The sequence below is a fragment of the Furipterus horrens genome, unplaced genomic scaffold, assembly GCF_987537825.1.
Source record: "Furipterus horrens unplaced genomic scaffold, mFurHor1.1.pri manual_scaffold_8, whole genome shotgun sequence".
Lineage (NCBI taxonomy): Eukaryota > Metazoa > Chordata > Mammalia > Chiroptera > Furipteridae > Furipterus > Furipterus horrens.
In genome coordinates, this window is record NW_028327178.1 from 91,739,378 (window position 1) to 91,754,989 (window position 15,612).

The following is a 15,612-nucleotide window of genomic DNA, read 5'->3' on the forward strand; positions in this document are numbered from 1 at the left end:
TCAGCCAATACTTATTGGCTCTTGGAGTTGAGAGTATGCTCTCAGCAAGGCCCCATGAGTTTATAACCAAAGCATCAGAAAGTGTTAGAAGCTGACCTCATAGAAGGTACAGGGCATGCTTAGCACTCTGGGTCAAGGTTAAGGTTACCAGATCTGGCCTCATACAGATTGGTCCCAGCTCTGGCATTTCCTGGCTTGTGTAGGACTAAGCTCCAACCATTAGTTTCCTCATATGTGAAAGAGGCATGCTACATACCATCACCTACCTCAAAGCAGAAGACTTAGAGAAGACTGGCACAGAAGCAGAAGTTGGTAATCATAATGATGATCATACATCAAACCCTGGAAGGGCCCTTTGTGGTCACATCTTCCAGAACCCAAGGTCGTGTTGCAAATCAGCAGCAAAGCCAGGACCAGTCTTCCTGTTGGAGGGTGAGGGGTTAGTGGGAGCAGTTCTTTGAAGTGGGAAGATCACAGGCTTTGGAACTAGACAAGCTTGGGGTTCTTTAACCCTAATCATTATTACCCTAATATTATTAGGGCTCTCTCTGAGCCTCAGTTTCTTCATCTGTAAAATAAAGATGATAATACTTATTTCTCATTAGGTTGTGATCAGGATTATGTGAGATTATTCCTGTAGTTTCCAACACAGTGCCTGGCATAAATTGTGTATACCAAATGGTGTATACCCTTTTTGTTCTCCCTCAAGACCAGAATTAGTATGCAGCTATCAAGGGAAGAGGAGACAACACCAAAGAAATGCCCATATTTCTATAAACCAAGAGGAAGGGCAGAATAGAAGTAGCAAAGAGGAGAAGGGCATGTTTTGTATATTGTTCCTGCAGTTCCTCCTGCCAGAAATTGCCTTTGCCCATGTCACCACCCAGTGGGGAGCCTTCTGTGATGCTCCGACCATGTTCTGATATGCTCTGATATCCCAGGCTGCTTTGCATTGGGCTGCTTCTTATCAGGGACTCCTGCCTGGGTCACATGTTCTTTGCGGCTTTGGTGGGGATCCAAGCTGGACTGGGAATTCCTTGAGATCAGGTACCAGACCAATATCTGGATGGATGAATGAACAGTTCACTTGTTCATTAACACCTGGCCTTGGCCCAGTGAGTATCTGGAAGTCTTTAATTACAATTGAATGGGTAGGTGGGTGTTTAGATGACTTTTTTGGCCAAGAAAAAGAAAAAAGAAAAAGAGGTTGACTATCATCGTGGGTCCCTAACTCCTTTTTTAAAAATTATTTATTTATTTGTTTATTTATTTATTTTATTTTTAGAGAGATAGGAAAGGAGAAAGAGAGGGAGAGACATCACTGTGTGGTTGCCTCTCACTTGCGCCCCCAACTGGGGACCTGACGTGCAACCTAGTCATGTGCCCTGACTGGTAATCGAACCAGCGACACTTGGCTTGCGGGCCGACGCTCAATCCACTGAGCCACAGCAGCCAGGGTGTGGGTCCCTAACTCTTAACTCAGTATTGGGGATTGTAGGCCCAAAATTGCACCTATACACTCCTTATTATCTTTCCCCACGGCTTATAAGGGCCGCTTGTCATAGATGCTAAGCCTCAGCTTAAAGCCACAGTCGGGTAGAGTTAGGGTGTAAGGTGCAGGAAGGGTATGGTATGTGTACCCAGACCACACTGTGGGGAGAGATGACTGAGGTCCTAGCTCTGCCTTCTGTTTCTTCTTTGGGGTCTCCCCTCTGGGCATACCAGACGTTGATACCAATGTTATATAGTATAGGGCTAGAGAATTCATGGTATAGCTGAGGGTTGAGTCCGTGGCTCAGCAAGGCCTGGGACTCCTCCCAGCTAGTGTTCTTTCCTCTCCCAGCCCCATTCATGCCTGATTTGAGAGGCATAGGGAGGAGGGTACCTTTATGAAGTTTCTAGATTTGGCTCCAAATACTAGGACAAGAGAGAGAGCATGCATAGACCCCCTTGTCCTGGCTCCCTTTTCCCAGGTGAAATGTGGAGCATTGTGAGACAACATAGGTAAAGAAAATTAGGACTGGAATGTAGAGGATATTTGTTTTCAAAGGGCATAGGGCATCTGAATTTCTTAGGTAAATACCTACTGGTCCTAGCCATTGTATTGGGCACTTGACACACTTTATCTCTGATCCTTACCCTAATCCTGGGAGGCTGTGTAATTTCCATTTTGTAGTTGAGGCATCTGAGGCGCCCAGTGAGGTTAAAGGACATGTCCAAGGTTACATCCCATAATCAGTAGGGCTGGAATTGGAACTCAATCCTGTCTTACTCCAGAGTCTGTGCTGTTTCTGCCATTTCCGGGGCATTTTTTCTTTGTTATTAAGAAACAGTCAAACTGCCTAGGCTAGTGTGGCTCAGTGGATTGAGCGTCAGCCTGCAAACCAAATAGTTGCTGGTTCGATTCCCAGTCAGGGCACATGCCTTGGGCTGCAGGCCAGGTCCCCAGTTGGGGGCATGTGAGAGGCACACACATGTTGATGTTTCTCTCCCTTTTTCTCCCTCTCTGCCCGTCTCTCAAAATAAATCCTTAAAGAAAAAAAGAAAAAAGAAACAGTCAAGAAACAGGTTCCTGGGGAGAGGGCTTTCTTGAAAAGCAAGTGGAGGACAAGGCCCGTGAGTACTCTTTGCAGCATCTCTACAGTGCCAGCACAGAGGAGAATACATAAGAAATGTTTGTTGAATGAATGGAGAGAGGAGTTGGATAATAATAGAAATAGATATAAAATCCATTTTTCTTTTATAGTATGTTACAGATGCAACATAATACTTTCACATTGATTAGTCTATTTGATTTTTTATCAGATCTGAAAGATTATCAGGAATATTATTTCTGTCTTCAAAATAAGGCTCAGAGAAATTACATGACTTGTTGCAGGTCATATGACTAATAAGAGTAGACTAGACAGGTCCAGGCTTCCTGGGCCTATAGCCTGTACCCCTTACACTCTCACTTAGAACCCCTCAGTGTTCAGAATACTCAACCTGGAGTTTCTCATGGGAATGGGAATGGGAATGGTCAGGATCTAAAGAGCACACCTTGGAAAATTAGTCCTGCCTGACCAGTAATGATTATTTTGGCAATGCTAATGAGCTAGGGCCTGGTGAGTTTAATGAGATTAATTGATATTCTGTCATACCTGGCCTTCTGGTAACCAGGATCCTATAGACCAAGGAGGCCCTGGGCACTGATCAGGTTAATTGCTTGGCTTTCTTCAGAACTAGCCTTCTCATCTCTGATAACTATTTTCCTCTTAAAACTGTCCAAATGTTCCCAGGGTTATTTAAGGGCAGAGGTCTGGCCACAGGCTGATGGTGGCCCTTATCCCTATGCTGGAAAATAAGGCCAGAGGTGTCCAGCAGGACTGGCCCAGACAGAGGCTCTAAATAGCAGTGTGTGTGTTTGGTGGTGGCGGTTGGAACACTAGGACCAAGAGTAGCGACTCCTCTTTTGAAATGAGCATTTCAGGAAAAAGAGATCCAGTGTTGGGGAGGATTTAGAGAGCTGGCGGAGTAGGCTTTCTGAGACAGTGGCTTATAGAATGTTGAACAAGAAAGAAGTCTGGCTTCAAGTCCCCTAGCTACTTTTTTTTAATAGCTGGGTGGCCTTAAATAAGTCACTTTTTTTTGTTGATCCTCAGCTTTTTTTATCTATAAAGTGGGACCAACAATGTCAGGATCAAGGATATAAACTGGCTTTGCTCACTAAAATCCTGTGCAAGTGTGAGGCATTATAGTAGAAAAGGGAAAGGGGTGAGGACCAAGGAGAGGGAGTGATTGGCTCATGGTGACACATCCGCGCCATGGAAATAAGTACCAAAGGCATCTCTAGGCATAGGTTTTTGGAGTTAGTCTGGGTTCTAGTTCTGGCTTTGCTTTATTAATCAGTTATTTTGCCTGTCTGAGCCTCTGTGTCCCTATCTAAAATACCTCCTCATAGGGCTGTTGTGAGGATTAAATGATGCGAGTTATGTAAAGTCTCTGGCTCATTTGTTGGCACTCAGTTGTTAGAAGCTATTCTTACTGGGACTGCCCTCTGGGGGTCTCGTTTACCTAAACTTCAGGGGTGTCGGTACCTTTTAAGGCTTTTTTACCTTTACAAAGTCCTGTCACTTAACCCCGTGTTCAGGCTTAGCTCTTGTCTTCTAAAACATAGCTTCCATCTAAAATGTTTCAGTTGGGGAAAATTGTTTGTTTGTTTATTATCTATTTTTGCCAAAATTATTTTATTCCTATTAGTCTGGAGAAGCTAGTCCATCCCTTTGAGCTGTAAATTGCATTTCAAAGTCTGTGTCCCTGGTGGGTGTTAATTAGCTTAACGACCCAGCTTTTCTGCAGCAATTGTTTTTCCAGCAGGTAAAGGTGTAGATACTTACTTGGGAGTCAGTCCCTGGTTTTCTCAAACATAGCATATATATACTGCCTCCTTAAAGCTCTTCATTGTCCTGAGGGCTTGTCTCATACCAGCCCAAAATGGAAAATAGAATATAAGGATCCATGGGGTCCTTGGCCCTACTCTTTACGGGCTATGGCATCCTGGCCAAGTCCATTCCTCAGAGTGGGGACGTACAAGCTCCATGCTCACTAAGGTTCCTGCTAATCTGACATTGCAAGAGTCTCCAGGAACAAGTCTGGTTTTCTCTCCCTCTCCTCTGTCTTACCTCCTCTTTTTACTACCACCACCAGGAACAGTCCCTCTACCCATCTCTCTGTAGCGCATTGCTAAACATGGGACCTCTGGGGGCTGCTCTTAATTGCATAGCTAATCTGTGAGGCAGAGCTTAGCCCAGGGGGGAGTAGCTTATCAAGTCAAACAGGTTCTGCTGAATAGGATGTCAATACTTTCTAGGGCTCCCACTCTAAGCTTGGGGGAAGCCTGAAAGAGCCTAAAAAGAATTACATGGGAAAGATTGGGTTGGGGATGATTGGTCTGTGGAGGGAGATATTTGGATCAGAGACCAGAAAAAAAGTTCCTGGGACCACAGCTAGCCTCCTCAACTCACCTAGAACCTGATCCTCACTTCTTCCTCCCTAACACTTCCTGAGCACTTACTGTGCCCCAGGCTTTGTCAGGCCTGTCTCTAACATTTGTAAGGCAGAACAAGAGTACCAATAGAGACCCCCGTACCGTATGTCTAAATATTTGAAAGTTATGTGTTGCTAATAAGTTGTGTTCATAACAACCTGGATAACCGTGTCCGAATTTAGAATTCTTGACTGGAAATTCTGTACCTGAACCTAGAAGTTCTGGGAGCGTTAGTCTGGGCATGCTTCCTGTTCATTTTCCACCCCCAACTCCATTCCTCCCTATGAGAAGCTTCATGGACATGTATGTAGACACTTGAGCTTTTCAGTATCCCCACACATACCTACCCCCCTGAACTTAGGGAATACATACAACAGCAGCACAGGCTGCTTCCAAGGAGAATGCAGGCCTTGAAAGCAGATCAGAGGCTATTCAGTCGGGGAGGATAGCAGTTGGGTGCCCAGAGCATGCTTCAGGTGGACATTTCTTTCAGCTCTGCAGATTCCTCACCCAGAGTGGCTACATGCATACACTTCCCAAGTCTTTTCCCTATAGATCAGAAAACCAGCCTTCATGTGACATGGCTTCTGCCTGTCTCTCCTTGGTATCATTTAGCATGTGCTGTAGTCTGACCTTGACCCTCGTCTAGAAGGGGCCCATAAATGGGCAGTGTTAGAGCTTTATAGTTTGCAAAGTCCTTTTATGTGCATTGTCCAAACCACAGATGAAGAGAGAAAAGACTGGGTGTAGAGCCAGGGCCAAAGCCAAAGGACTTTACTTGCCAGCCAAGCAGTGAGTGCTGATCTTGCTATCACACCAAGCACAGATGCTCAGCAAATGCTTCCTGCTAAGTGGTGGTAGAGACTTCTGGCAGAAGTCTGAGGGAACCCAGCAACTGTCATGTCCCTTACCAGATCAGTGGCAGAGCAGTGGTCATCAACAGATCTCTGAACCATAACCCCCCTCTTGTCTTTTTATCTTGGTCCACACCTCAGACCTGGTTGGTTCCCTCCAGCCAAAGCAGGTAGCATTTCCCTGGGCCAGATCTTCATTGTTTTGCGGTGAACCAATAAGGAGTTAGTTATCTGATTACCATGGAGGAGCCCCTCAGCTTCTTGTATACCCACAGATGGACAAGGATTTAACCTTTTAGTGTCTTGTCATCCAGGTAGGAGAGGGGATGCCAGAGAGAACTTGAGCAATGGGTAGCCCAAGGGAACCCACAAATACTGAGCATTTCCTGCTGCATATGGACAGTATATTGGGTGTTTTCATGAGTCTCTTGTTTTGTCCCTCACTACTTAATAAATGTTGATGATTGAATGCAAAGGAAAACTGAATAACCAAAAGAGTCTTGTCCCTCAGGCCAGTTCCAAAACTGGCACCAGCCCCTTCATCAATAGCAGTGCCTTCTCAGGCTTCCTTTACCTAGGATGGCACACTTAGCCTCATTGTATCCTTGGAGCTGTTGTAAGCCCACCCTAGGGGCAGCTTCACCATAATGCTCAGGTCCAGCCTCTGGTTCCCTTGTAAACAGTGCCATCTGCTGGTCAGAACATGCCAGCGTCCAGACTGGGAGAACTGTGGAGAGAAAGGTCTCTTACCCTAATGATCCCAAAGTTACAGATTTCCCAGCTTATACTTAGCTCTTTTCTTTTTAACTAAAAAGAAGCTGCCTCTGCCCAAAATATTAGGTAAATAGGCAGGGGTTTACAGTTATCTTATGCTGGTGAGAATTTTATACATACAGCTTGGGGGTCTTTAGCACCTTCTTAAATAGCTCTCTGGTCTGGTACTGACAGGCATGCTCTAAGAGGACGTTGCACCACTCATGTCCATGAGCAGAGGACTGGGCCAGGAAGTATAAATGCCAAGGCTTATTAACATTAGACCTTTCCTACTGAAACAGCCTGCTTTTGCTTTTTCACTCTGGAGGCTGTGCCCAGATGTAACCTTATCCCTTGGTGTGAAAGACTGCCAGAATGTAGAGAGAAAAGAGTAGATACAGTATCATCTCTAACAAAGAAAAAAATTTTAGTAAGTATAAAAATAGTTAACTCTAAAAAAATAATTTATTTAAAAACAATTCTCAGGTAAATATGTTGACTTACCATAGTATTTAAGTTGGCTTTAGTGACCTTGGGTAGGTAGCTCAGTTAGTTAAAGCATTGTCCTGATACACCAAGCTTGCAGGTTCTATCCCTGGTCATGGCGCATAAAAGAATCAACAAATAACTGGGATAGGGAGCTCAGAGAAGGTGCCATCCAGCAGATGAGCTGAAAAATGACTTCGAAAATGTTATTAGGACATCACCAAGTGACAGGCCTTGGACAATAGGAGGCAAACTTTATTAAAGAAGTGTGGCTTGAGGGACTTCTGGTCAAGAACTACAAATAGGTAGTTGCAGAATAGTAATGGGATGTAAAGTACAGTATAGGAAATGGAGTAGCCAAAGAACATATACGCGTGACCCATGGACATGAACAATAGTGTGGGAATTTCCTGAGGGAGTGGGGGGTAAAAATCAAGACAACTATAATAGGATAATCAGTAAATAAAATAATCAACCAATGAATGCATAAATAAGTGGAACAACAAAACAATGTTTTTCTCTAAAAAAAATCGATAAAAGAAAAGTGTGTGTGTGTATCAGTGTGTAAATTGGCTTCAGCTTTGGGAAGGATAATGATAAAATTGAAAGAAATGGGCTTTAGAGACTAACTGACCTGGGTTTGAATGCCCATTCCTGGCAGATTAATGAACTTATTAAAGTCTGTTTCTGGTAAAATGTGAATGATAATAAGGATAATACTTATGGGTTCTTGGGATAGACATTCCCCAAAAGGGAGTTGCACCAACTGATGCCAGTAAGCAGAAGACCAAGCCCACATTGAGTGTTGAGTGAGACTTACTTTCAAAATGGCAGGTACCAATAAAGACAGCCATAGCTAGGTCCATGTCTGGATCATACTGAGCAGTTTTCATAATATGGTACTGTTTTGGAGCAGACATTACTTTCAATTACCATGTGACTTTTTGACCATAGTTCTGCCTTAAAGGAACAGAAGAAAAGCTGTGGAAGGTCTTCAAATCTAGATCTTGTGTGGGGTGGTAACGCTGGAGATCAGCATTAAAGATGGAATGGGTTTAAAAGAATTGGGATCAAGGAGACCAGGGTTCAAATCCCAGCCTTGCCATTTACTAGCATTGTGACCTCTGAATGTGTGTTCTCTCCCTTGTAAAACATCCTGGTTCTGCTTGTCAGTACCAATTGAGGGAACATATGTAAAGCACCTGGCATGAGCTCAGCACCCCAAAAGATGAGCAAAAATGAGTCCTGGCTGGTATGGCTCAGTGGATTGAGCGCCGGCTTGCAAACCGAAGGCTCACTGGTTCAATCCTGGTCAGGGCACATGCCTGGGTTGCAGGCCAAGTCCCTGGCTGGGAGAGTGTGAGAGGCAACCGATTGTTTCACTCGCTTTCTCCCTCCCTTCCCCTCTGTTTAAAAATAAATTAATAAATCTCAAAAAAATAAAAGAGCAAAAATGGGAAGCTGGATACTGTAGATTGGAGTGGGGGGTGTAGGAAGGCACAAAAACATCCATTTAGCTAGATGTGGGCCATGAGCAGCCCTTGAGCCCAACCTGTGGACCCAGACTCAGAGTGGCTTTCTCTCTTCAGGTGGCCACCATGTCCTTGAAGATCCAGACAAGCAATGTAACCAACAAGAATGACCCCAAGTCCATCAACTCTCGAGTCTTCATTGGAAACCTCAACACAGCTGTGGTGAAGAAGTCAGATGTGGAGACCATCTTCTCCAAGTATGGCCGTGTGGCCGGCTGTTCCGTGCACAAGGGCTATGCCTTTGTTCAGTATGCCAATGAGCGCCATGCCCGGGCAGCTGTGCTGGGAGAGAATGGGCGGGTGCTGGCCGGGCAGACCCTGGGTAAGCTCCTGGTAGTGTCCTGAGCAGGTGCTGGCCTTCACTCTCCAGCCTCCCTCTTAGTCCCTTTTATGTCCCTCCACCACTGCCCACTACCCCCACCCCTTAGATACATTATAACTTAAATAGTTATAAATTATATTTGTTATAAATTAAGTAGTTGCAAATCAGTGACTTTGAGGGACAATTTTAGAAGCTTCTGGAAAAACACTTCTGTCCTGTCACTGCTTTCAGTGACTTCTTTTCACCATTTATCACATCTATAACCTCCTCCACTTCCCTAAAACACCAGTAACCACACTGTTGTCTGTGTCCATGAGTTATTTTTTTTCTTTTTTTCCCTTTTTCACTCTGTCCCTCCCCCTGCCCTGCCAGGTCTCAGCCTGTTCTTTATCTATGAGTCTGTCTCTGTTTTGCTTGTTAATTCGTTTGTTCATTAGATTCCACATATGAGTGAAATCATACGGTACCTGTCTTACTCTGACACACAGTGACTCTTAATGGCAGGCTTATGGTTCCAGTTAAAGTGTAGATTCCCTAGAGGAAGGGAACAGAGTGGAGTAGCACAGCCTATTACGTTAAGCTACAGAGGGCTTAGGTTAGAACCCTTTCTAAGAGCCAAGAGGAGGTGCCAGAGCACACGGTGAGGCAAGCAGGTGCCTTGGCCTTGGTATTATACACGTGTGATGTGACCATGCTGGTGGTCTGCCTTGGAGTGTGTACCATTTTGTATATGTGTACATACTTCTGTGTATATGTGTATATTTGAAAAGGGATATTTGTGTATGTATTCCTGAGTAAGTGGTATGTGGATGTTACTGAGTATGTGAACATACACCTTAATATGTATATATGTAGTGTATGCCAGAATATATTTGAGTATGTAAGCAGATATGCATATATTTATTTTCCAAATATGTGTTGAGATCCCATCGTGTGCCAAGTAAGCACTGCTCTAGATATGAATATGTTGGTAGAACGTTTATATGAATGTGCATTAGCTTATTTGCTTATGGGCAATTATTGTATATGGTGTTGGGACCAAGTCTGAGTGTACTTGAGAATGTATTTGTTATCTGTGTGTGACCTTATTACCTGCGTATGTGAACATATATGAGGATGTGTTGTCTTTGTGTTTACATGAGTGTACTTGAGAATGCACATGTGTGATGCACGTGATGTATATGCAAGTGATATGTTTGTGAACTTGCATGCATGTGTCTGTATATGATTATGTAAAAAGGCATGTCCATGTGATGTGTGAGTATGAGTCTAATGTGTAAGGACCTCTGTTGGCCATATTAGCGAGTAAAGTTTATGTGCACATAAATTGGTTCACACTTACGTGAAGGTGATATGTATATGGGCGCCCTGCTGTCCTGCCAGCATCTGACTCTGCCTTTTCTCATTACACAGACATCAACATGGCTGGTGAGCCCAAGCCCAACAGACCCAAGGGGTTAAAGAGAGCAGCATCTGCTATTTACAGGTGGGGCGCTCTGTCTTGTCTGTCTCTGTCTGGGTGGGGTTGGTCCCTCTTTCCACAGAGGGAGTAAACACTGGTGGTGACAGTGTGCTGAGCCTAGAATTTGGGGAGGCATTTGGACATGAGGGCCAGTGGAGAGTGGGCCGAGTGGCTGTCCCTAAGCCCCGGCCCTCTCCCCTTTGTTTCCCCAGTGGCTACAGCTTTGACTATGATTACTACCGGGATGACTTCTACGACAGGTGAGCAGGGGAGGGGCGTGCCCAGGCATGAAACAGCCAAGCTGGAAGGGTGCTGAGAGATTGCTGGTGCGATCCATTTAGTCATCAAAGTGGAACCTAAGCCCAGAGGAGTAGACAGGCATTTGCCCAAGGCTGCTGCACAAGCTGGTGGCAGAGCTGGGACTGGAGTTAAATTCTGCAATTGCCCAGGCTAGAGTTGCACCACCCTACACTGTCTCCCACTCTGACTGCCCTTCCTCCTCCTAAATCGGGGGGTGGGGGTGGTGCTCAATGGAACTGGACAGCCAAGGGACACATAAACCTAGCAGGTTGGAATACAAAATGGTATAGGGCCCAATGCAGGGAGTTTGAGCCCTTATGCCTCTGCTATTCCATTTCCTTATCATTTCTGAGTTACCCAGCTGGAAGGAACGTCAGAACTCAGTCTGAGCTGCAGCAGCCCTTCAGGGGTCTGAATTAGTCCGCTGTAGGCTGTGGCCCACCCTCTACATCCATGCCTACCCCTTGAGGTTGTGGCCTCCACTTCATGGCCCTGTCCACATTCTTGAGTGGAAATCATGGTGGGGACTGGCCCAAACTTCTCGCTGCTTCTCTCCCCTCCCTCCCTTTTGGCCTGCTCCAGGCTGTCCAAGAATAGAACTTCTCTGAGCCTTGGTTTTCTCACTTGTGAATGGTTTCAGGAGACAGTGTAGTCGGCGTAGTTGAAAGTGCCCTAGCCTGGGAGTCAGAATACCTGGATGCTAATCTCAGCTCTGCCACTGAATGGATTGTGTTACTTTGGGTAAATTCCCCCTCACTCTGTGAAATGGGCTTGCACCAAATGATCCCTCAGGGCTCTTCCAGCTCTGCGATTCTGTGGTTCAGTGATTCTGACCAAGGCCAGAGCCGCCCCCTCCCCTTGGGGGAAGAAATGCAGTGAGATTCTCCCTCTCCAGCCATCACCAACCCAGGGTAGAGGCTCCCTGAACAAAGGAGTGCCAAACATGGGGCATTGAATTGCCCATTGGTGATAGGTTTCCGGGTTGTCGTCAGGAAAGTGATCCCACAGTATACCCCTGAGGCTGCTGTTCCCTGCAAAAAGGCAGTAGCACCAGATGTGGGAGAGACCCTTACTCGGCCTCCTAAGCTTCTGTGTGATCCGCAGGAAAAGAAGCCCTTCCTAGAGAGGTCTGGGTGATGGCGCTGGGGGCAGGGCAGCACATAATCTGGGAGCAGAGGCGTCTGACTGAGTTGCCCAACCTTGGAACGCTGCTGGGTCTCCTGCCTTTCATCTCTGAAGTGGAATAAGAAGCATGGAGTGACTGAGGCAACCCAGAATGAGGAAAGGGTCTTATGCTTCTGAGGTCTTAGGCACCTGTGTTGAGGGTCTTGATACCCTGGCTGTTCACCAGTCAAATCTTTGAACATGTTTTTAACCACAGTGTCTCATGCTCTACCCTCACAGCAGCCTTGGGGTAGTGGGCACAGAATTTGGGATAGCCATCCTCATTTAGCAGATAGGAAAACTGAGGCTCAGGCAGGCTTGGGGATTGGCTCCTCACTTCCCAGTTTGGGGGGTTTTGCTGCTTTAGTAAGATTTGCAAACTCTGACCAGGAGTTGAGGTGGCAATTGATTGAACAGAAGCAAGGTCAAGAATAGGGCAGGACTGGGTGTCAGGGTAATTTAGGGAAGGCTCATTTCTTGGAGCTGGTCTCAGTTTACTCCTCTGTTGAATCAGGCTCTAAGCATTACCACCTGCCACCTCACCTGGCTGGTAGGAAAGGTGGTTGTAGTCAGAATTCCAGGAGCTCTTAAGAGTCCTGAAAGCCCTTTCTCTTTACCCCCCAGAGCTTGTTAGGAGCAAACAGAGGTGTGTAATGCAGGCCAGCCCTTCACCAGCCATATACATTGTCAGTCTAAAGTCACAGTGACCTCTGGTGGCCACAGGCCATGCTGCAGCCTCTGGCCTATTTGCCTCCACAGGCTCTTCGACTACCGGGGCCGCCTGTCACCAGTGCCTGTGCCCAGGGCTGTTCCTGTGAAGCGACCCCGGGTCACAGTCCCTTTGGTCCGGCGTGTCAAAACCACCATTCCTGTCAAGCTCTTTGCCCGCTCCACAGCCATCACTACCAGCTCAGCCAAGATCAAGTGTGAGTAACTTAATTTCTTCCTAAATAATTTTTTTTTTGTCATTAGCAAAATAATAGAATTACGTTTTTCTTATGTTGGAAAATAAAGGAACAAATCTCCCACAGTCTGCAGCTCTTAACACAGCCAAGTGAGTATTTTCTTGTATTTCTAAGAGGAAGAGGCTGACATTTGACGGGGAGGGACTTGAGTTAGGCACGGAGTTTAGTGCTGTGACATGGAGCACAGTGAGGAGATGCTGTCATCTTTCCTCTAGTAAGGCCAGCACAAGTCTACACAGGCACACTACTCTACCTTCACTCTGGTGTGCACACGCTGTTTTCAGGCACCCAGGAAATCTGATTGTAAAACACCCACACTTATACACCTTAAAGGCAGATACCACCACTCTGTATTAACAGCAGGCACATGCTTATTCAGGTGCACACCCCTCACATACATTCTTATGCAGCCCCAGTCCCTCTTAGAATTGAGAGGTCGAGTGTGGGGAGGGAAGATCCCAGGTTCAGAAGAGTGATCTGGTCACTGTAGAAATGGCCTTCAGAAAGTTTCAAGGGAAGCCCCAGGCATCAATGGCCTGTTCCCTGGCCCAAAAAACACCTGTGGACAAGGACCATTCCTGCCACTGGCCTATCTTCCTAGTTGACAGAATGGGGCTAGGGTCTTGTGTTAGTATCAAACTCCCAGCCCCAGGTGACAGCCCTGTATTCCCTCCACTCCCAGTAAAGAGCAGTGAGCTGCAGACCATCAAGACCGAGCTGACACAGATTAAGTCCAACATCGACGCCCTGCTGGGCCGCTTGGAACAGATTGCTGAGGAGCAGAAGGCCAACCCAGGTCAGCTTCCAAGGGCTCTGGCCCTGGTTCAAGTGACCAGGGGACCAGGGCAGAGTGGGGGGGTCGGGGGGGAGGCACACCGCATGGGGAAGAAGAACTGTGGCCTCTTTAATTCCACCTGGACCCACTGTGTTGTGGCCTTGCTTCTGCTGAGGTGTTGCCCCGGGCTGATTGTAATTCCCCTCTTCACTATCCCTTCTCCCTCAAGATGGCAAGAAGAAGGGTGACAGTGGCAGTGGCAGTGGCAGTGGCGGCGGTGGCGGCAGCAGCAGTGGCAATGGAAGCGGCGGCGGCAGCGGCAGTGGCAGTGGTGGTGGCAGCAGCCGGCCACCCCCACCCCCCCAAGAGGACACAGCTTCTGAGGCAGGCACACCCCAGGGAGAAGCACAGGCTCGGGATGACGGCGATGAGGAAGGGCTGCTGACACACAGCGAGGAAGAGCTGGTGAGAGCACCATTGGAGGGGCTGGGACCAGGCTTTGCAGTCCTGGTTGTAGCAGGGGAAGAAGGGAACCTCTGAGCTGGTTCCATTTTCTCAGAGGTTCTAGTCTGGTGAGGAAGGTGAGAAATGAGCAGGGAGTAGTTGCCTATTTCAGCGGCCAGTCAGAAGTCCCACTGAGGGCTAGGGCAGGCCTTTCTTGATTCCAGGGCCCATTCTAGACTCAGTTTTCCACATGGGTTGGGGAGGGGAAGAGTCAGGGGCTCAGGAAGCATATGCAGTCTGCAGAGCAGGAAGCAGTACTGGGATTTCCTGGGGAAACCACAGGGAAGTAGGCATTTACGCTACCTGAGGATTTTCTAAAAGCCATTTTTGCCTGAGCCTAAAGTATGCTGTCTCATAAGGGAGCAAGGGAAACTCCCCCACCGCCCCCCACATCTGTTAACTGGAATTCTTCACAGTGAGGGTGGAAAGCCATTTAGCAAGGAGCTTATATTAAGTGGGATGGTAGACCAGATCCTGAGCCTGTAAGGTATCTGTTGTATGCTTATTGCTTGTTTACCTAAGAGGCACTCATTGAGCACCAGGCTCTGTAGTTCACACTTTCTAACTTCATTCAACCTCAAAAACAGCCCTGCATTGTGCAAAGTATTACTCTTCTCACATTTTACCCCATGAAGAAACTGAGACTCCGTGGAGTCTAGTAGCTTGTTCAGGGCCTTATAGCTAGTAAGAATCAAGCCTGGATTGGAGCCCAGACTTCACTAAGTCTGGAACTTTCTGCTTTTCATTGCTGCTAGGTTCTGGTGTGAAGACAGATGGCTCATGGCTACAACACTTTCTCCTTCTTTAAACCTAGCCTGATACTTCAGCTTACTCTTTTGGGCATAGTAGTCTTCATAAAGGCTGTAACAAAGGCTTAGATGTCCCAAAGATGGGGAGCTCACTAGTCTACTAGCTTTTAGCCTGTTCCAATCTGAGAAGTTCTTTCTGTACAGAAGCGTGCTCCCTACCACGGATTGAATTTACTTGACTGGTCCCATCTCTCCTGAGGGGCCCTCAGTCCACCCTGTTGGTATCCCAAACCAGACTTGTTTAGACTGGTTCCATAGTCATTTCCCTTGGTTGTCCCTCCCCCTTTTTTAGTGTGGCCTCCAGATATGCTCTGGGCCTCAGCACAGGACTCAGAGCTTGCAGTGAGTGACATGTGGTCTCTTCTTGCCTTCTACCTATCAGGAACACAGCCAGGACACAGACGCGGAGGATGGGGCCTTGCAGTGAGCAGGTACGGCAGTCCCAGTGGGCAAGGGGTAAGGTGAAGTGTGGAGGGCATGCCATGAAGTAGAGTAGGACAGGGTACTGCTGTGTCCAGCAATGATGACCCCTCTATCCCCAGCCATCTTACCACCCCTCTTTGTGGTGACGGGCTTGGCAGGCTGTGGGAGCAGGAGCCATGGATAGGCCAGCCAGGCCCACTAAGCCATTGTGCCTGTCTGCACCCTTGAAGAGCTATG

The 15,612-nt window shown here is 46.9% G+C and overlaps 1 protein-coding gene across 7 annotated transcripts in view; it reads left to right on the forward strand.

Annotated features, from left to right (window-relative positions):
- Nucleotides 1-15,612, forward strand: part of RALY (RALY heterogeneous nuclear ribonucleoprotein) — an 88,085-nt gene that overhangs the window by 71,171 nt on the left and 1,302 nt on the right. For 2 of the 7 annotated variants that reach the window (XM_090286256.1, XM_090286255.1), the window contains 7 exons: nt 8,709-8,973; nt 10,387-10,459; nt 10,648-10,695; nt 12,623-12,825; nt 13,547-13,660; nt 13,869-14,104; nt 15,335-15,383. In XM_090286256.1, the coding sequence (XP_090142382.1) occupies nt 8,718-8,973; nt 10,387-10,459; nt 10,648-10,695; nt 12,623-12,825; nt 13,547-13,660; nt 13,869-14,104; nt 15,335-15,379 (975 nt within the window). In that variant the 5' untranslated portion in view covers nt 8,709-8,717 and the 3' untranslated portion in view covers nt 15,380-15,383. The remainder of the gene's footprint in view (nt 1-8,708; nt 8,974-10,386; nt 10,460-10,647; nt 10,696-12,622; nt 12,826-13,546; nt 13,661-13,868; nt 14,105-15,334; nt 15,384-15,612) is intronic. The other 5 variants (XM_090286257.1, XM_090286261.1, XM_090286258.1 and 2 more) reach the window with 4 other exon arrangements.